The sequence below is a fragment of the Aristolochia californica genome, unplaced genomic scaffold, assembly GCF_029961685.1.
Source record: "Aristolochia californica isolate CCGP_79_NKW_82.1479 unplaced genomic scaffold, dmAriCali1.0.hap1 SCAF_1, whole genome shotgun sequence".
NCBI lineage: Eukaryota > Viridiplantae > Streptophyta > Magnoliopsida > Piperales > Aristolochiaceae > Aristolochia > Aristolochia californica.
In genome coordinates this window covers 8,892,968-8,913,109 of record NW_027181770.1, presented here as the reverse complement: position 1 = coordinate 8,913,109, position 20,142 = coordinate 8,892,968, and the positions used below count along the sequence as shown (strand labels likewise).

Genomic DNA, 20,142 nt, shown 5'->3' with positions numbered 1-20,142 from the left:
AACTTCCCTTCCTGATCGGATTTGGATTTGAATCAGAATCAGGATCCAACTCCAAGTAAGTTGCCGCGTTGTAAGCGAAAGAATTAAGCGCCTGCCCAAGCCATAAATATCTGCCCCATGCTCTTCGGTTTTTCCTTCATCCGGAGACTGCAGTGAGACTGAGATGGCAGAGAGTAGGAAATGAAAGCGTTGCCGCAAGCGAGAGGTCCTTACAGACGAAGAAGCTGACTTACTGGCGTTTCTTGGGAAGAAGAGGCTGAAGCTAGAAGAGGAAACCTGAACCGGAGTTGCTGGAATCACTTGCTAAGCTGTACAGCGATTTCACTGAGCCCGTATGGCTGGGCCAGAAGAGGATCACCAAGACGGACATTCACCCCCATCATCAGAGGTTTTTTATCCCTCGTTCCATTGTCCAAAAGCTGAAGCCTCACCTGAAGTGTTGGGAGAGAGGTGAGATTGAACCCCACGATGGTCCGGGCATTTACGTCTCCGTGATGGATCCCTTAGGGTGGCGAAGGGAGCTGAAGTTGAAGCGGTGGCCGAGTCTGCAGCAGTGGGCTCTTCTTAAAGGCTGGCAGGTGTTCGTTGACGTCAACGAGCTACGGGAAGGAGACCATATTGTCATCTGGGCGTACCGCCATGGCCCCAACAACCAGCTCGGCCTCATCCTTCAACGAATCCCTCTGTAGCTTTTCAACGAGAAGGACGACCTTGCATCAAGATTCAAAGCCAGTGCGTGCGTAATGTTCTTTCCCTATCAGTGAAAGAGCTATAATGTCTTGTAATTTTGGATCCACCACCGAATAATAATAGTATGCTAACTCAAATCCCAGTAGTAATTTGGACTTCAAATCTAAGTAACCATAGTTGCAAATTCATAATTGAGGTATATTTGTAAAAATTATTCTCAACTTTTTGAACCACTTTTGTTCAACACCAATCCAATGAACATTATAACAAAAATCCAACATCTCCTATTAACGTTTACAAGAAAGGTCCTACAACAGAAGCTACTTGCTGAGCATTTGGACTTCCTACTTCTCCTTGGTTTGCATTGAACAAATTCTTCATTGCAGTCTTATTGCCAAAGATGCTGGCCAGTAGCAGCTGGGCTGCTGTTCTCCCCTTTAGAACGTCAAAGATCATCAGGCATTTTCAGGTTTCCTGCAAACATTCCAACTCTATCAACTCTCACAAGTCCACATAAAAGCCGAAACAAGGTTAATTACATTAACACCATTTTTTTTTTGAAAAAACACATAACTGACGCAATTTTTAACTGTATGGATTGTTTCACATAACAATTTGTGTTACAAATACTCATCCTCACAAGAATCAAACAAATGTTTTTTACAGTAAAGAGGGGAGACTGGAAAGGAGAAAAAAGTTTTTCTGAGTCAAAGTATACAGCAGTTCCATAAAAGAATACTCAACGTGTTTCCAAGTAGAGCAGTTCAATAAGAATTCTTGGATTTACAAGAGCTTCACATTTTTTACTGAGTCGGTCACAATACCATACTTCTCAAAAGATAAAAAAACTAAAATGTTCTTGAAGCAGACATAAAGAATATCTCTCCTTAAAAGATTGTCTTGATTTAAGATTGAGAAATAATCACAGACTTGTGCTTGACCAGAATTTATGGAGTATATAGGTGGGTAAATCACTTCCAAGAATATGTGAAATATTACTGTTTGTCACAAGAGTTGAACTCTCAAAGTACTCGGTCTAACGGTCAGATTCACCTTCATGGCAGAGCAATTTAACATGGTCCAATCTCAGAAAAGAACAACATGCACTACCGCCAATATGATCAAGGATCTCTATTACACCATTGTTCCAAAATAAAAATTAGAGAACAATTTTAAGTACAAAAAAAATAGATTGACTGAAATAAGGTACCACATTTAACGAATCAAGAGATGGAAAGGCGAAAGAAAGAATATTGGCCAATAAAATGAAGCATGATGAGCCAAGGAAGTGATAGGCACAAAGTGTAGATGGCAGATCACAGTGAACAAAATGGAAGTCATGCCAACTAATACAATTTTAGCCCTGCACATATTTCAAGAAGTAGAAGTTCTAAGCTCAGTCTCTTAGTATACATCTAAATGACAGAAGCTCAAGATGACCCCGAGCTCAAAATCTCTCAATCACAAATAAAATTCTTCCAGTTCTGTTCCAGACCTTGGGGGAAAATTAAACAAGTTCAGACCAGCTCTAACAAACAGGTTATTAGAGTTTGAAAATGTACATGTGATTCTGTTTTTTGGATCTAAACTGTTAACCGTCTAACCAAACAGTACTTCAATCAACAGCTTTATTAAGAAGAGAAGTCCAGATTAATACTCAAAACCAATTGCAACCTAATAATGCCAAATTTACCTCCATGGACGCATGCTGCTCCATGGGAACTTAGTCTTTCCGTCGTCCTTGCCGTCACGAGGGCCAACATGACCCCTGCGGTAACGTTGATCTCTAAAACCCCGTTCAGGCTGTTTCCCAGGCCTAGAAGTTCTATTTTCCTGCACATCGTCAAGCCAATGCGATTTACGTTCGACCTGGTCGACAATGACGCTCTTCTTATCCTTTGGTGCAGTGTTCCGCCTATCCTCCTCAACTTGAGGAATCGGGAAGAGATTGGCATTTAAAGACAAGGGCGTTTTCAGGGTGACATACGCCTTTTTGTAGTCAGGTTTAGCCAGCAAAATCCCTCCCCGATGCCTTTTCTTTCCATCTCTATTGAGGGTTCGAACCTTCTCCACATCGAAGCCATAGAGCGATTCGAGGACTCTCTTGATCTCAATCTTCAGATTGAGACATTCAAACAAATTTAACAGCAAATTAGGTTTTCAGTAAAAACAAAAAGATAAGCCCAATATCTCTAGCAAGCAAAATCTCGTACCTTGGAAGCCGAAGGAATGGTTTTTAGAGCTATCTCTTTGATATTTTGAAAAGAAGAAGGAATCAAAAGTTTGATTGGTAGATTCGCAAAATGGATCACTCGCCGCCCCAGTCTGCTTCCCATTGTCTCTCCTTCTTCCTTGGCTCGATTGATTTTTCTGAGAAAGGGTTTTGCAAGTTGAGAAAGGGTTTTGCAAGTTGAGCGTTCTTTCTTTGTTAGTCTAATAAATTATTTTTAACTTGATAGCACAAATTTAATTTTAAAAATAATAAAAAAACTATTTCACACTTATATACTTCAATTAATTGATTTAATAAAGAGAAATTTTAATTTATTTTTTTAATAGATTAAAATAATTTGAACTAAATTACATGAATTTTAATTTTGATATATATGTGAATTAAAAACTTAATTATTGAGAATTAATTTTAGTTGAATTGAAATTAAAATAATTAATAATGAAAAAATTAAATAGTTGTTATGGTACATATGTTTCTTTACTTAAGATTAATAAATTAGTCGATAACTTACACCTAAAGTCTTATTATACTAATCTTATTAATTAAGGAAATGCATTTTAATTACATAATTAATAATTATTTAATTTATTAATTAATCAATTAATTATTTAATTAATATTTTAATTAAATGTTTTTACATTTGTCAAAAGGCTTAATAGGGTTCAATAAAAAGTCAAATTTGATTATTTAACTTGAATTTAACCCAATTTTTAATTGTGTCACTACCTTAAAATCATAATTATGAAATGTTTAATCATAACTTAATATTAATATATAATTTTTTATATGAAATTAAAAAGGAAAGTGATGATTATAAAATATAAATTAAGATAAAATTAAATAGAGTGGAATTTTAATGATTGAGAAAAAAATTATAATATAAAAGATACATTTTATAAAATAAAAATAAAATTATAAATTTAAATTTATTGAAATATATTTTTTAAATTTTTTAACAAATTATTTAAATCAATTTACCAAAAAATTATTAATTAAACTTTTTAAATACTTGTTACATTATTTTTTCCTTTTCCTCCTATTTTTCTTTTTCCCTTTCACCTTCTCTTTTTTTATTTTTTTCATTTTTTCTTTTCTTCCCTTCATTTTTCGTTTTTTTCTTTCTTTCTTTTTTGCCCCTCGCCTTACCTCAAGCCTTGTGCTCAAGATTCCTCTCCTCCTTTTTCGTTTTTGACCTTCTTTCCTCTGTATTTTATTATGTTTTTTAAACTATCACTATCATTTATGGAATTTTTGTAAATGTTCTTGTTGTTATCTCATGGATGCTTATATTTAAAGATGTTTTTAACTTCATTTTATAATGGTCGATTCAATGACTATGTTGCAATTAGTAAAATTTACTTCCAACTAATAAAATATTTGAGGTGATTATGTATATATAAGTTTATTATATTTGTTCTTCTATATCATATTTATTATTCTTCAATCTCCCTCATTTTTTAAATGCACATTCTAAATTAATATTTTACATTAAAAATTTAAATATGTTTTTTATATTAAAATTAAGTTAAAAATAGTTTAAAAAATCATTCTAGTCCACAATATGATTCTATCCAATTTACACCTGATCAAATCCACATGAAAATATATTAAAACCTGACCAGCATTGGATCGCATGTGGATCTTACAATTCCCCAACCCGACCTAACCTGACCTAACCCATTTGTAACCCTATCTAAAATTGGCACACATTTAAGAATTTTTTTTTTTTTTTTTTGGTATTTTTCCTCTATATTTTCATATTGGTGCAACTAGACCATAAGTGGAACAACTGAATTGGAGTAAATATTTTTTATACCATAAAGGCTAAAACTAGCACAAAAGATCAAATATCTTGGTTAAACTAGTTTTTTGCTTCTTCTTCTTCTTTTGTTATAGTTTTGACAGACATAAACAAGACCATGGCAGAAGTGATTTTTGATAAAAAAAATTAAAAAAAACTAAACCACTAATGGATTCGTTGAAGAGGAGTGAACTTTACATGGGGTTTATGTAGTTTTTCAAAACGTCAGAAAAGGGAATCAAGTTTGATTTAGTTGGCTTGCCATTTTTACATAAATTATAGGATTCTCCTTCTAATCTTGTTTCATGATTTCTTCGATCTTGATCTCCTCCTTTTGATCGAGTGATTTGAGGAGATAATTTCCCTTGATTTTCTTCCATTCAAGGAATCAAGAAATGAAGCAGAAAAAGAAACATAAATATCACTAGCACCGATAAATATTACAAGAAACTCTCTCATTTCTTCATCCACATCCTCATCTCCAGAGCAATGGAGATTACGAACCAAATCGCAAGGACGACCCCATATCCAGCATTCCACGATGCACTCCCATCCTCTCCCAGAGAAATTCCATAGAAGACATTTGCTATAGCAAAAGCTATCAGAACTCTTCCCACAATGTAATGGTACCAGTTCCAGTAATTTCTCAGCTTCGATGCCTTGTCTGGCCTCATCAAAATGGCCATCACCTGCAAAATCAACCCATGGTCGTCAGGTTCTAGTTTTCCTTACTCTGCGAAAGAAGAGAATAAGCGAATGATCGAAACGACCTGAAGGCATCCGAGGACGAGAATTGAGATGCCAATGGCCTTGTGGGTGCCAACACTTGCAGAGATCTTGTCTTCTAAACTGAATCCTAAGATGATAGCGATGAGACCTAAGACGAAACCCACTCCCTGGACTGAAGAGTGGGAGTAAAACCAAGCTGGATCCCATTGTTTGAAGTAACGAGCAATGCTCGCACCAATCGGCAAGAGAATGCCCCAACCCAGCATTGCCAGTATCCCGTGGCTTCTTCTCAGGGTTGTGTACTCTCCACCAACGGAGCTCTGCCCTGTTCATACACCAACTCAACATTTCTTCACCATTAATATTAAACAATCACCAAATTCAATAAGGATATGAGAAACACAGATGCCATCGTCGAGGTAAAGTAAAGTTTACTACCGATCAAGGTGTTTAAAAGTCAAGCTCATTTACTTTGAGACTTTTTCGCAAAAAGCATTCATGGCCTGAAAAGCAGTCTTGCTTTTCTGATGAGAAAGCGATTGCTCATCAAACTTAATCTAACTTGCTTCAGGGAGACGACAAAAACTTAAAGTATTTGTAAGGAAATACATGTCATCACCTGTAACGAAGTCGAAGTTGGTGGATTGCTTATCTCTGTGCTCGAACAAGAGATTGTTGGAGAGAGGCACCAAGTTGCTGGGTCCGATCGAGTAGATGATCCTTGAAGATGGTTGAACTGTGTTCAACTGGAAAGCCAGATATAACCGAGATGACCGAGATACTATCTTTGCCGTCGAATTTATCAACGGTAGGTTCCCTTCATCAGGCCGGACCAGTGACTCTCTTGTCCCACCTAGATAGTACTGTTTAATCACAGGAGTCCCATCTCGGCCAATCCACCCCACCATTGCACTGGATCCGGCCATTTTGCCGTCCGGCGAAAACCCAATTGCTACGTACGAATTGGGATCGGGCGCTGAAAGGACGAAGTCCCAGACGTTGGGTGCACTTCGTGCATACTGGACACCCAACAACAAATCATAATCATGATTATTCATTAACGCTTAATTATCATATCAAGACGGGGAATTCTGAAGAGAAGAAGGGAGGGATTCGTAGACTTACTCGAAGGATGTAATCTTCCGAAGTCCAGACAGGAGAGCAGCGGAGAGTAGATGCGTTGAACGAAACCAGCGAGCCGAGATTCAAATTAGTACTGCAAGAATCTGTTTGGGAGCTGACAAGGGAAGTCAGTCCTAGGAAGACGATGAAGAAAGCAACACAAGACGTCTTCATTATGCTTCTATGTATCTCTTCTCTCTCTCTGATGTTTTGATTCTTGCGAAGAGTTGGAAGATATTTCTGCGAAGAAGGGTACCTGCTTCATGGAGAGTTGTTGCAGGTCTTCTCATTATAATATTAAGAAACCAGTTTGTTAGGTTCGTTGGAAGCGTGCAGAAACGGGAAAGAGTGTATTATATTCAAGAACAGAAGGCAAAAATGATAAAAATTTAGAGGGTAGTTAGTACGATTTCTTTTTTCCCAGCATTTGTGGTTGACTACGAAACCCATGATCTCTACCACATTTAAATAATGGAGAGGATTTGATTTGACTCGGCGCCTAATTGGAATTATTGAAAATAAAGCTAAGAACATGAGGGAGCAGCTCTATTATTTATACTTTTATGTGCGTTGCAAGAATTGTTGGGGCCGCTTCTTCTCCTCTTTTCTCTCTTTTAAGGGGCGTTGGAATATTTGTTTATATTGATCGGGCCAGTCTTTGTATAAGATCCGTGGGGTTACTTTCCTAAAAGGTTCGACCTTTTTAGCGCAATGGTTTCAACATGGTATCAGAGCAGGTTCCGAGTTCGAGTCCCACTCCCACCGAATCTAAGAACACATCTATAAACGAGAACTATAGTAGAATCTAAGAACACATCTATGGTTTTCTATGATCACAATTTTTTTTCTTTCTTTTGTCACTATAAACGAGAATTATAGTAGAATCTAAGAACATGAGGGCCCTAATTATTTATACTTTTTATGTGCATTGCAAGAAATTGTTGGGGCTGCTTCTTCTCCTCTTTTCTCTCTTTTAAGGGGTGTTGGAATATTTGTTTGTATCGACCGGGCCAGTCCTTGTATAAGATCCGTGAGGTTGCTTTCCTAAAAGGTTCGAGCTTTTTAGCACAATGGTTTCAACATGGTATCAAAGCAGGTTGGTCACGAATTCGGGTCCCGCTCCCAACGAATCTAAGAACACATTTATAAATTTCTATGATCACACTTTTTTTTCTTTCTTTTGTCACTATAAACAAGAACTATAGTAGAATCTAAGAACATGAGGGCCCTCAATTATTTATACTTTTATGTGCATTGCAAGAATTGTTGGGGCTGCTTCATGTCCTCTTTTCTCTCTTTTAAGGGGAAAGAAGGGAAGGTGGGTTTTCTTTATTAGTGTCTTAATAGAAAATTACATTGAAATTTTTAAAAAGACTTTGCTTGTAGTTAGTAATATGATTTGTGAGAAAATGATAGCAAATCATATTTTGGTTATTTTCAAATCCACTTGCTAGGTATCAAGTGTGAACTAGTCAAATTGTTGTCTAGTTTAAGTTGGTAGAAAAAAGTCTTTTTACTTGATCAAGAAAATTAAAATATCTTTGATGGAGGAGATTCAAATATTGAGGATCTTGTTGTTATAGTGAAGGTAACAAGTTATAGACTCTAGGGTGGGTGTTACAATTAAGAACTAGGACATTACTCTAGTCTATAAAATTTTGAGTTGAAGCACCTAAGTTGGATTGGGACTCCCATGAAATTTGATTACATCTAGGGCATCTAGATTGAGAGGGGCTCACTCAATGTAGAAGGGTCCTCCCTCCTCCCCCCAACCGATCTGCACCGCCCACCTCGGTTTTCCTAGTCCCAAACTCGAGTTGACTTGGTTACAATTCGAGTCGTAACACCTTATTTATATGGGAAATCCTCCTTGCACACTTTATAAAATATAAATAAAATGAATATATATTGTAGTTTGATATAATATGTACTAGAATTCACATAATAATTCATATTATAGGGGTTTGATAGAATACAAAGAATATTAAAATATAAACAAAAATTATATATAATAATTAATAACAAGTTATATATTAAAGTAATAAATTATATATACTAATAAATATATGAATATCCATTTAAAGAATATTATAATATAAATAACAAATTTTTTTCTATGATATAAACTCGACCCCACCATTGACCTAGTAAGGTGCCAAAGTGTTGTCAAATGTGGTTCAATTGAACATTGTAGATCTCATAATAATGTCAACATAATTTCAAAAAATTAAAATATTGTTTAACATAATTTCTATCCTATCTTCTCTTTCTATCCCTATCTCTCTTCTCTCACCCCTCTGTTTACCATGGTTTCTCTTTCTTTCTATCCACTCTTCTCTCAACCCTCTACTCTTTCTTTCTATCCACTCTTCTCTCAACCCTCTATCTATAGCTTTAAACTCCATGGTTTCTCTTTCTTTCTATCCAATGTTCTCTTTCTCTCCCTATCTCTTCTCTCAACCCTCTATCCATAGCTTTAAACTCCATGGTTTCTCTTTCTTTCTATCCACTCTGCTCTTTATCTCCCTATCTCTCCTCTCAACCCTCTATCCATAGCTTTAAACACCATGGTTTCTCTTTCTTTCTATCCACTCTTCTCTTTCTCTCCCTCGCTCTTTTCTCTCACATCTCTATCTATAGCTTTAAACACCATGGTTTCTCATTCTTTCTATCCACTCTTCTCTTTCTCTCCCTCTTTTCTCTAACTCCTCTATCTATAGCTTTAAAAACCATGGTTTCTCGTTCTTTCTATCCACTCTTATCTTTCTCTCCCTTTCTCTTTTCTCTCACTCCTCTATCTATGGCTTTAAACACTATAAACGAGAACTATAGTAGAATCTACGAACACATCTATGGTTTTCTACGATCGCACTTTTTTTCTTTCTTTTGTCACTATAAACGAGAACTATAGTAGAATCTAAGAACACATCTATATAGGTAATCTTGGCAATGGAAAATAGGTATAATAACAAAGATCAGAGGTAGCAGATGCCAAAAAAAGGAAGTACTTCGCCCACCTCCTCTTTCTCTCACTCACCAATTTCTACCCTTCCACCTTCGTCTTAGTCTTTTATATTGTTTCTTTTTCTTCTTTTTTGTCTTTGTTATTCTCTACTTCTTCTTCACACCACTTACACTTTCTCATCCTCATTCTATCTTATAGAGATAAGGATAAGGATCAAAATACAAGAACAGTCACTATAGTAATTCTATAAATATCTACCTCCTCAATAATGAAAATCACGACAAATATTATTCTCAATTCCTATATTCTATATGGTATCAGATCCCTTGACCGATTAATCAAAACCAGCTCGTCATCGCTAGAAATCACCACCGAAGCAGAACCCCCCCGGCCCAACCTCTACAGCACCACTCCCCAAACCCTAGGCTAGACTCTTTGCTAGTTGTCGCTCCCTATCGCCAACAACAACCTCACACTCCTTCCACACCTTTCTTCCCCTCCTTTCCAACTTTGTTTCCTGTTGACGATTTCTCGCCGAATCGTTGACCTTCCATTGAGCCATCAAGGCCGAGCCAGCCCGTCACACGTCCAAAACGACAACTCTCTTTGACTCTATTTTCACCTCCCTCGCTGACTTCACCATCAAGCTTCATCTCCATCTCTGACACTCTCAATCCCTCCCGGTTTTTCGTTGCCTCCATCGCTGTCAACCTTTGTCGTTCTTTCTTGCCATCGCTGAAATCCTCCAACCCAATGCCCCCACCAACTTCACCTCCGTCCAAGTCGTTCCCCCCCCCCCCCCCCCCCCCCCCCCCCCCCGCCTACACTCTGTCTCGTGCATGTGCACAACATGCGTCACACGTGCGAATTTCACATGTGTGAGAAAAAAAACTCTTCGAGGACAATGCATTCTCTTCAATTCCGTTTGCCTAACCGCTACTAGTGCTGCTGCTCTTCATCGAACGATGCGATTCCGTCTGCCCTAGCTGCTACTAGTGCCACTGCTCTTCCATCTCTTCACCGAATAATGTGATTCCATTCGCCCCAGCCACTACTCGTGTCATTGCTCTTCCACATCTTTTCACCGGACAATGTGACTTTGTCCGCCCCAGTCGCTACTTGTGTCGTTGCTCATCCACCGAATGATGCGATTCTGTTTGCCCGAGTCACTGCTCTTCCTCTGGATTGCTATTCTGTCCGCCCTAGCTACTACCAGTCCCACTACTCTTGTACATCTCTTCTCTGGATGATGCAATTCCGTCTGCCCCAACCACTACTCCTCTATATCTCTTCTCCAGACGATGCGATTTCGTCTACCCCAGCCGCTACCAGTGCCATTGCTATTCTACATCTCTTCTCCAGACGATGCGATTCCGTCTGCCTCAGTCAATACCAGTGCCTCTAGTCCTCCATCTCTTCATCGGAAGATGTGATTCTATTCACCCTAGCCGCTATCAGTTCTGTTGTTCATCCATATCTCTTCACCAGACTATGCGAATATGTCTGCCCCAACTGCTACCAGTGCCACTACTCTTCTATTGGACAATGTGATTTCAATGCCGCTGCTATTCCAAATTTCTTCATCTGATAAAGTGTTCTCTCTGACTCCATCCGCCCCAACTACTACCAGTGTCGCTACTCTTCCTGTCCTTTAGCTTCCGCGTGTAAACCGTTTTTATGAGAAACGGTTTTCTCAAACGTGATCTCAAATTTCTGGCAGTTGCAACTCCCTCGGTAACACGAAGCCATGAATAACCTTGATGGGAGGTTGGCTTCGGTTAAGTATGGTTTTCGGTCCCCTGTCTCGTCACTCAAGCCCCTTCAGTGCCATCGTCGTGAGTGCTCAGAGATCGGAAGCACCGAAAAAACAGAGCGGAGGAATTTGAAGCGTATGGAAGGAGGTACGATTTATCTTCTGTTTAATTTATAATGAATTTCATGTTGTTATTAGAAATTCATGTTTAAGGCTTACACCGCGAACATGTTTTCTTTTCTTGAAGACCAATATTGGACTCTCCTCTCAGAGCTCCATCTTGCGGGGGCATGATAGAGATAACGATAAAGATCGAAATACAATAACTAAATAAACTCTAACTCAAACTTTGAAGAGTTGTAATCTCTACAATCATTGTTGTAATTCTATAAATACCTATCACATCATCAATGAAAATTACGGCAAATATTATTCTCAATTCCTAAATTTTATACTACCTCGTCTTTCATCAACTTCTTTTTCCTTCTTCTTTATTCTCCTGTTTTCTTTTTCTTCTTTGGTCAGGTGAGCACACGATGGTGCAAAAACGGGTGTGAAGGACGACCTGTTAAGTACATTGATCTAATGCTGAAGCCTCTATTGAATTTTAGTTGAGTAGTGATTATATTGATTAATTGGGCCCCGTTGTGTTATCTCTAATTTGTAGAGGCATAGGAAACAGTCTGTGGAACTCGTCTGACAATCTGAACGTTTCAAGGTACCTATATCATTCCTCTTTTCTTGAATTGTAGATGCAGATCATGCGATTTAACTGGAGTTTTTTCTGTTCCCACTTCTGCACTCTGGGATATGTTTATTCATGGATTGTGAAAAACAAAAAACAAAAGTAAAGTCGAACTATGCAAACAAAAATAAAAAATCTTATTGTCACTCCATGAACTCAAATGATTCATGTGCAGGTTTCTGTCACTATGGTTTTAGAATGGTAGGCATGCATGCGAAATTTGACTGACAAGAGGTAGAGGGCGACTGTTAGGTGGAAATGAACGTACAAAACCCAGAAAGCGGAAACAGATCCACTGTCTAAACGAAGACGCTGAATTTATTTTGAAAATCTGGCAACAATGAAGTACAACTACTTTGATTCTCCATCATCTTCTCCTCCAACACCTCCGTCTCCTCTTCCGATCAGTGTTGGGCCGGGCAATGTGGGATACTGCTTCTCGGCATCTCCATCACCGTCACCTCCATTCTCGCCGGCGACATCTTCACCGGAGAGCACTCCTCTCTTATTCTACAAGGATGTGGCGAGCAGGGCAAAAGAGATGTCTTCCTTCTGGCTTGATGGACTTGCAACTGATGAAGCAGGAAAACGAAGCTCATGCCTTCAAAAAATGTAAGTGAAATGCATTCGTTTGGGATTGAACTAAGAGATTTTCCTTTATGCTTAACGATTTAGTTACATAAGATTTAGTGGGTACCTTACCTTCAAGATTACCGAGCTCTGGACATGGTAGTCGAGCATATCAGAGTTGACCATTTGGTTCAAGCCTTGGTTACAGAACCCTGACAGAGTGACTGGTGGTTGGCGCTCACAAAGGCTGAAGAACCAACGATTTCTATTCTTCTGTAATCCGTAAAACGAACCAAAGCCCCTCATTAGACTCGATTTCTGAAAATTGCTCGTTCTATTACTTCTTCTACTTTGGGAAAATGTAACTCAAGATCCGTGAGCTTCTTTTCTTTTTTCCTTTTGCATGCACAGAAATAGATGCGAAAGAACTCCATGAAGATCTTAAGGAAATAATAAAAATTACCCCCGTTGAATCTGCGTTCTGCACTAAACCAGCCTCAACCATTGTTCAATCTGCATTCTGCACAAAACCAACCTCAACCATTGTTCAAAATTCTCTTGCAGACCTCTACACCAGCAAGATACCCTGCTTTTGCTCCCATTTTTAATCGTCCGCGACGTTTACTGATGATGCAAAGATTAACGTTCTGATGCAGTTTGGAGTGGCTGTTTCTGAGATGCTGCTGCTGCTGCAATTGTAACCAAGCTGATGACTGCAGAAGATGACTTCCATAGAGTGGATTACACCTACAGGGCCATTTTTTCCTAGCTTGTACAGTAACGACGAACCCATCTAAGCCTAAGATAGACTCCGACACCTGACTATTAACTACGTTTGTATCAAAACATATGCACACCTGTGCACATTAAGGAGCGCCAGGGGATGCCTCATATCTCGTTAGCATTTAAATGATTTCAAAAATTCAGTTATGAGTCCTGATTACCCAAAAAGTAAACTAATTATGTAATAAAACTTTCACGAACACGACTGTGCGGCTACTTGTGCTGGGAAATTGGTACTGAAACTACACATTGCTTTCGTTCTAATAAGTTCCAATTACTCGAACGAATCATAAATAGATTTTCCCAAAAAGCAGTTGCTATACATGAAATTGATGCTCAATTTACACGTAAACGTGGCTAGGGAAAAAACCTACCCCCAGCCTCCGTAATTTTTTCACCAGCTGAACTCTGAAATTGTCAGCGGGCTCTTCATGCCAGTATGCTAAATACAAAGGCCAAAAAAATCGGTACGAGACTTCTAATTCCGTCGCCAAGTTCACCTGCAATGTGTCACAAGATGAAATCAGTCCTATGTTGCAAGAGAGCATATTCGAGTCTTCAAGACGGACAAAATACACCTCAAATTTCCAATAAAGAAATACGAATTGTAAACTAAAAAAGCTACAATAAAAAACAACATCTCTTGCTTGTGTAGCACCTACATCGGAGAATACATGACAACTTCTGCTGAGACATTGGTGACTTCATTCCAAAACATTATTTGGTTGAGTAGGTCCTCTGAACCCATAACTCCCAAAGATTGCCTACACTCATGCACCCAAATAAAACGTATATTTGACATTCAACGTCCTGTTGATCATTTTTAGAGCTGTTACTAATATTTCTTCCTTTTGAAACAGCAGGCCACTGAAAGTTACACACTATCTTTCTTTTTTCTATTGAAGAGATAGAAAATCCAAAGAGGAGAAATAATGTTGACTTCATTGATGGTCACCCACAGATAGTGGTGATCCTCTACAAGAACAGATAAATGAAAGATCATTGTCTTCTAGGTGCAACAAGGTTTCCATACAAGAGCCCTCACCAAGTAATGCTACTTAATTTAACTTAAATGTGCAGGACAAGTATGGAGATTTGTTCGACTCCAGGAAACACTTTGTACAGAATTCATTTCTATGAGCCCAAAACATAAATAAAAGCTCAAAATAAAACATCCTTAGAATTAATCAACTGATAAAAAGAAACAATATTTTTAGTAAAGACTGTACAGACCTGGGTGTCCGGACTTCTGAGATGTTGGTAATGCAGGCAATGACATCTCTGCAAAATTTTGTAAACTATATCAAAATATGAAAATAAAGATGAAGAGGGAGAATATTTTTCCACCATAAGCTCCTGAACTACTTACCAGGGGCACAAAGAGGTAACAATGAAACTGAAGAAGATGAAGGCCATGGAGCACCAATGTTGTCACTCAAGTCACACGTAAAGCTAAGGCCCGCTGATTCATCAATAACAATGTCTGTCGGGAAAATTCGAAGCAAACAACCTACAACCATAAATGACATTCACGTTCAGATCTTATTTCTTGTCAGACTGACAATAAAGCTTTCAAGAATTACAGAGTATGACATAATAAAATGATAGCAATACAAAAACCATACCTTGTTGTCCATATGCTGCTCTAGTTGCAATAAAAGATCAACCAAACGTGGAGGACACAAACACTTGATCAGATACATATTTGCCAAAATAAAAAAAGAAAAGTATAATCACGGAAAAGCTAGTGTCCTGCAAAAGTATACCCTGAAGACTGAAATCCTTTAAGTCAACATCACACAGTTCATAGACATTGGTCATGACACCACCCTTCTGTAACTTGGAGCCAAGTGACGTTGCACAGTTTATGGCTTGTCTGTTAGTAATTAGCATCTGTTTCTGTATTGCCGCAATATAAGTATTTAGTGAGCTGCAGCAGGAAGGATTTGGAGAAACCATATTGCTGCACGCTTTAATCACTGCTGACGGCTCCTTGAACTCCAAAGGGCAAACTTAAAAATATCATGCATTTAGTTAGAGGTCAATAAAACAGACTAAACAAGCTGCAATCATTTAACAACTGAAAAAGCAAAATACCTTTGTTAACCTTACAACTCGATAGTGTCCGAAAGGCTGTGTTTGCAGCATCTGATGAGAGCTTCCTAGCAAGCCATGCATTAACCACACCTTTACAATCAATTAGAAGATCCACCTCATTAGAAATCCCACCCACAATTGGACTTGCTACAAGACTTGACTGTGTTGATGCAATGTGAAATGCTGCTTCTGCGATCGCAGGCTGACAAACAGGTCGACAGCATTCTCTAAGGGAATCAACAGCACTACAGGCTTCAAGTAATTTGCTAGTGTTTACCATCTTTTCAAACGTCGTTACATCCTTCACAGGGCAAGATCCACCAGTCAGATTTGATGAATGTACAGAGCAAAGGGTGGGAACTGTACTATTTGCACCTCGACTGGTCAATATGCTCATGATATCTGAAAAGCAATCATTGGCAGCTGCCTTGTGCAGAACAAGGGCATCAATATCACGGCTATAGCTACCTTGGAAAATATGCATTAGACTGTTAACTTGGGGGCAGCATATGACATTCCCAACAAGTGCAGCTAAAGGTGCAGAACAATCAGATGCTGTTTTGTCCAAAATATTTGCTATAGAGGAAAAGTTCACCGGGCATTTTCCAGTCAACACAGGTTCATAAGTGGTGGGAAACGAAGGATACATTGGAGATAAAGGCCCCTCAGGGTACGGATAATGGGGAATGACAGCAGGTGAAATTTCAATAGGATCAAATGATGCAATTGGGGACTCTGTGAGCAGAACCATGTTTGGTGAATGAGAATTGGAGATAGAGATTGTCTCCAGTGATATTACATTGTGCATACCATTCAACCAAAATGCAAATATCAACAACTGGTGATACAAGAAACCTGCAATCAGAAATGGTACACGTCAAACTAGAAAATCAATGATATACAAATATAATAAAAGGAATTCCAGTAACCAACATCTTTTAGCCAAGCATTCTAGTGATTGTAATACAATTTATTTTTATAGATAAATGTAAGACATAAAAGTTTTCCAGTAATAACTCACATTTAAGATGAGTAAGAGCATCAAAGCACTCCATAATCCCCTAACCCTTTGGCGACATTGACATTTACCAAATAAGACGCTTAAAGACACCCAAGTGATCAAATGCAAAAACCGTTCATTGCCGTCAGCCTGTGTAAACAAGGAAAACATAATAGAAACAAAGATAGTAAGACAGTCTGCATTCCAATGTACGCAGCATCAACCTTCCTAATAAAGTTACTATAAGTACTACAACTCATACTAAGAACAAATATTATCAGTAATCTGAGTATACTAGCCCATACACGGACATCATTCCCATTAGTTATATTTTTTGCATTCAAATTAGAATTAATAAATTACCCCTACATATATTCTTTGTAATGATATTTCTCGCGTCAGGATACAACTCCATCTAAAAGGTTCAGACAAAGAGGAGCTTGGTTGTCAAATTCTCCATCGGGAATATCATGGAATTCCTTTCCCTGGTATCTGCTTTATCCAAAAACAACATCTTGAGTGCAGATTTTCAACTAATTTTCTTCTCAACTCAGGGACTAAATATTTTGCTTCTCCTTAATCATTATCACCGTAATTAGGACAATTGGACAATGAACCAAATCCAGTACTTAACTCAAACATCTAAGAGACCCAATGAAAACAAGAATATAACCTAAAGTTCAGCATCTTCGGAACCCAGAGAAACATCTAACAATCCTCCTACAACTAGCTTCTTTTGAGATATCATGCCCCATGAACGGAAAAACTAGTCTAATGAAAAAAAGAAATAACAATCTCAGTGTACTACCTTAGAAAAACAAAAAAATATATAAATAGTCCAGTAACTGTCATGGGTAAAAAATTTACATTAGTTGCATGATTAAAAAATGTGACCCTAATTTTTAGTTTTCTTAATCACCTAAGTTTTCTTGTTCACGACCAAATATCTATGATTCAAGTCTATCTTTAACACTATGAAAATTTTATGGGAACATCATATCCATTATTCTTACTTCTAAGATACCCACAGAGCCACAGTAAAAAAGGGCATAAACCAGATATATAATTTGCTATAGGCCTCGTCATCAGTCTTCTCAGCTACAATTTTTCTCAGAGGCATAGTGCAAACACCAGGACACAACTAATCTGAAGGGAAATCCTTCTATTCCCTCGTCCAAAGACAGGTCTCATCATTAAAATTTTCGTTCAAGTTTGTTTCTTGTACTGATGTTCACTTTTTAATTCTTGTGTTAGGTCTAGACAGTGCAGGTTCGTCCGCAAGTAAGACACGTTCCATTTTCAACTAGATAGGAGAGACGACATTAATAAATTCCGAGAAAAATATATAAATGAAAAATTCCAAAAACAAAAAAGGAAAAGTAAAAAAGTAAAAAGTGAGGAAAAAACAAAGGTCAGGCTTGAGTATCTACATCAACGGAAAACATTTAGAAATCCACTCTTGCAAATAATAGCTATAGAAGAAGAACACAATGGGGAGGCAGGCACCTCCATAAACAAAAAGGATCCAAGGAAAAAACAGCTAAGAAACTCCACAACAACTAGTCTTAACAACAACATTACAGACAAAATGCAGCCAACACCATCACCAATAGTTGAGGTTGGAGAACCAGTGAGACGAAAACAAAAATCTCACGAGGTTAGCACACGCGGCAGCTTGAAAAAGATGTGGCAAAAGAATAACAAACACGAAAGCAACAAAATGAAAACAAAAAACAAAACAAAACACAAAACACAAAAAACAAAATCCTCCACAATTGCAGCAAGAAAACGAGAATTTCTGAAAGAAATACCTCCTAGATCAGCTCCAATCAGGTCTACATTTTCCAGGACCCTTTCTCTCCATTCTTTCCTCACCACCTTTCCCCTTTTTCTTACACAGCGTTTCCCTCTCTCTCTCTCTCTCTCTCGCCTTTTCAGTGGCACCGTTTTATACAAGCGGATTCCAAACCGAAATTTATTTGGGTTCTTGGAATGATTGTCTGAACCACGTTCCATAACTACCCCTTCATTTCATCAAAACTCCGAATGAATCCCCTTTCGTGTCCCTCGACTACGGATGTTCATAGATACGCTCGCGCCAGCCTCACGATCCTTGTCATCCTAAAATGTCATCTGGGCCGTCCAATGCACGTGGGACCTACCTTTCTAAAAGAAATGAATCAACCAGTAACCTGACCGGGTTAACTCACATTTGGCCAGGGCAGGTTGGATCAGGGGTTCCAAATTTTTTATATAAATATATTCTTTTATAATACGTAAATTCCGTTTAGATCAGGAGGTATCCTCACAGGAGCTTGTCAAAATCATCCAAAACGAAGCAGACCCAGGAAGCCTGAAGCCACTCGATCTTACCCGAATAGATTCCAGAAACCCTTTGATTGAGCAGTTGTGATGGCAGATTAAGAATCTAATTGTCCTTTTTAAATTTATCTTATACTAGTTAGTTTTATCTGTTAAATATAGTCTCTGGTACAAAAACCAGCAGAGGTCAAATCGTGAGTAAGAGGATTTGGACGTGGAAAAGGGGCAAGGTGGAGGTGCATTGGATTCTTTGCTGGTTCCAGTTTTGAATGCTTTTGTGAGAAGCTATGGTCGTCGGAATCCATTTAATGGTAGGACCCCTTTTTGTTCTTCGAAACTCGGCACGGTTTGGTGGGACGGGAGAGAAAAGGATGAGAAACACAGATGGCTGAAATGCACATGGAAGAGTTTGAAAACGAGGGGCGGGGGTGGGGAGGATCCAAGGTAGGTGATACAGCGGTGGCTGCACAGATCCTGCACTGGTATAGTATCCGGTATCCCAACTCCACTTCAAACCGGAGCCTGGATCTCCTCAACCGTTTGGTCCTTTTTGTAGCAAGATTGTATTTATTACTACTCGTTTCATTTCATGATTAAATTAAAATGGAAAAATAAACTCCTATTACAATCGTCATTTCTTGGTAAAAAGTAAAAAATAATAAAAGCCTAAGCTTGCAACAAAATAAAATACAGAGGTTTTTTCACATTACCCAATCCAAAAAACATTATTCATTAAAAATTTAATTGATGAAATATATAAAAATGATAGCACTAGTTAAATTATGGAATTTAAGTCCTAAATCCAAGGGAATAAATTAATCCCCCCTTTGCTGCCTTTTTAGCACTCATGCTAACTCACAAGTAAGAGAAAAAACCTCGAAACGCATATCTTCGTCGAACGATGTGTTCTCTCTAATTTCTTCCATCCCAACCCTATCGGTGTCGTTGCTCCTCCCATCTTTTTGCTTCCAAGAACCCCCAAAACATATATCTTCACTAGACGATGTCATCTCTCCGATTCCGTCTGCCCTAGCCACTACTTGTGTCATTGCTCTTCCCATCCTTTTGTTTCCAAGAACCCTCAAAACACATCTCTTCGTCGGATAATGTGCGCTCTCCGATTTTGTCCGCCCTAGCCACTACCAGTGCCATATATCTTCCCGTCTTTTTGCTTCCAAGAACCTTCGAAATAAATTTCCTTAGTTTGTGCCACGTTCACAATTTCTTTTGCTACGAGATAAGATTGGCCTCTCTAACTGTGACCTATCTTGAGGGGGCATGATAAGAGATTAACATAATCCTTTCAGTTATCGAATAAGATCCCATTGTATT

General features: G+C 38.2%; 3 protein-coding genes across 3 annotated transcripts; all 3 read right to left on the bottom strand.

The window, feature by feature from the left end:
* Positions 1-863: 863 nt before the first annotated feature.
* LOC137958611 (uncharacterized) lies at positions 864-3,082 on the bottom strand. The gene is made up of 3 exons (XM_068805684.1): positions 2,904-3,082; positions 2,384-2,805; positions 864-1,164 (listed from the first exon to the last, which is right to left on the bottom strand). Exons 1-3 carry the CDS (start codon positions 3,024-3,026, stop codon positions 1,146-1,148), a joined length of 564 nt encoding a protein of 187 aa, XP_068661785.1. The 5' UTR covers positions 3,027-3,082; the 3' UTR covers positions 864-1,145.
* Positions 3,083-5,120: 2,038 nt separating this feature from the next.
* On the bottom strand, positions 5,121-6,893 carry LOC137958601 (cytochrome b561 and DOMON domain-containing protein At3g07570-like). The gene is made up of 4 exons (XM_068805672.1): positions 6,579-6,893; positions 6,073-6,472; positions 5,495-5,778; positions 5,121-5,413 (listed from the first exon to the last, which is right to left on the bottom strand). Exons 1-4 carry the CDS (start codon positions 6,747-6,749, stop codon positions 5,180-5,182), a joined length of 1,089 nt encoding a protein of 362 aa, XP_068661773.1. The 5' UTR covers positions 6,750-6,893; the 3' UTR covers positions 5,121-5,179.
* Positions 6,894-13,665: 6,772 nt separating this feature from the next.
* Positions 13,666-18,420, bottom strand: LOC137944738 (uncharacterized GPI-anchored protein At1g61900). Its single transcript, XM_068790469.1, has 8 exons — positions 18,300-18,420; positions 16,510-16,638; positions 15,489-16,343; positions 15,158-15,403; positions 15,017-15,031; positions 14,761-14,901; positions 14,625-14,672; positions 13,666-13,891 (listed from the first exon to the last, which is right to left on the bottom strand). Exons 2-8 carry the CDS (start codon positions 16,541-16,543, stop codon positions 13,821-13,823), a joined length of 1,410 nt encoding a protein of 469 aa, XP_068646570.1. The 5' UTR covers positions 16,544-16,638; positions 18,300-18,420; the 3' UTR covers positions 13,666-13,820.
* Between the last annotated feature and the right edge of the window lie 1,722 nt (positions 18,421-20,142).

Coding starts and splice junctions, on each gene's coding strand:
- LOC137944738 (XM_068790469.1), bottom strand. CDS start 16,543: ATGGAGTGCTTTGATGCTCTTACTCATCTTAAAT. Junction 15,404..15,488: donor GAGTTGTAAGGTTAACAAAG/GTATTTTGCTTT, acceptor GATATTTTTAAG/TTTGCCCTTTGGAGTTCAAG. Junction 13,892..14,624: donor TCAGAAGTCCGGACACCCAG/GTCTGTACAGTC, acceptor GACACATTGCAG/GTGAACTTGGCGACGGAATT.
- LOC137958611 (XM_068805684.1), bottom strand. CDS start 3,026: ATGGGAAGCAGACTGGGGCGGCGAGTGATCCATTTTGCGAATCTACCA. Junction 2,806..2,903: donor CCATTCCTTCGGCTTCCAAG/GTACGAGATTTT, acceptor CTCAATCTGAAG/ATTGAGATCAAGAGAGTCCT.
- LOC137958601 (XM_068805672.1), bottom strand. CDS start 6,749: ATGAAGACGTCTTGTGTTGCTTTCTTCATCGTCTTCCTAGGACTGACT. Junction 5,779..6,072: donor CAACTTCGACTTCGTTACAG/GTGATGACATGT, acceptor GTGTATGAACAG/GGCAGAGCTCCGTTGGTGGA. Junction 5,414..5,494: donor TCGTCCTCGGATGCCTTCAG/GTCGTTTCGATC, acceptor TTGATTTTGCAG/GTGATGGCCATTTTGATGAG.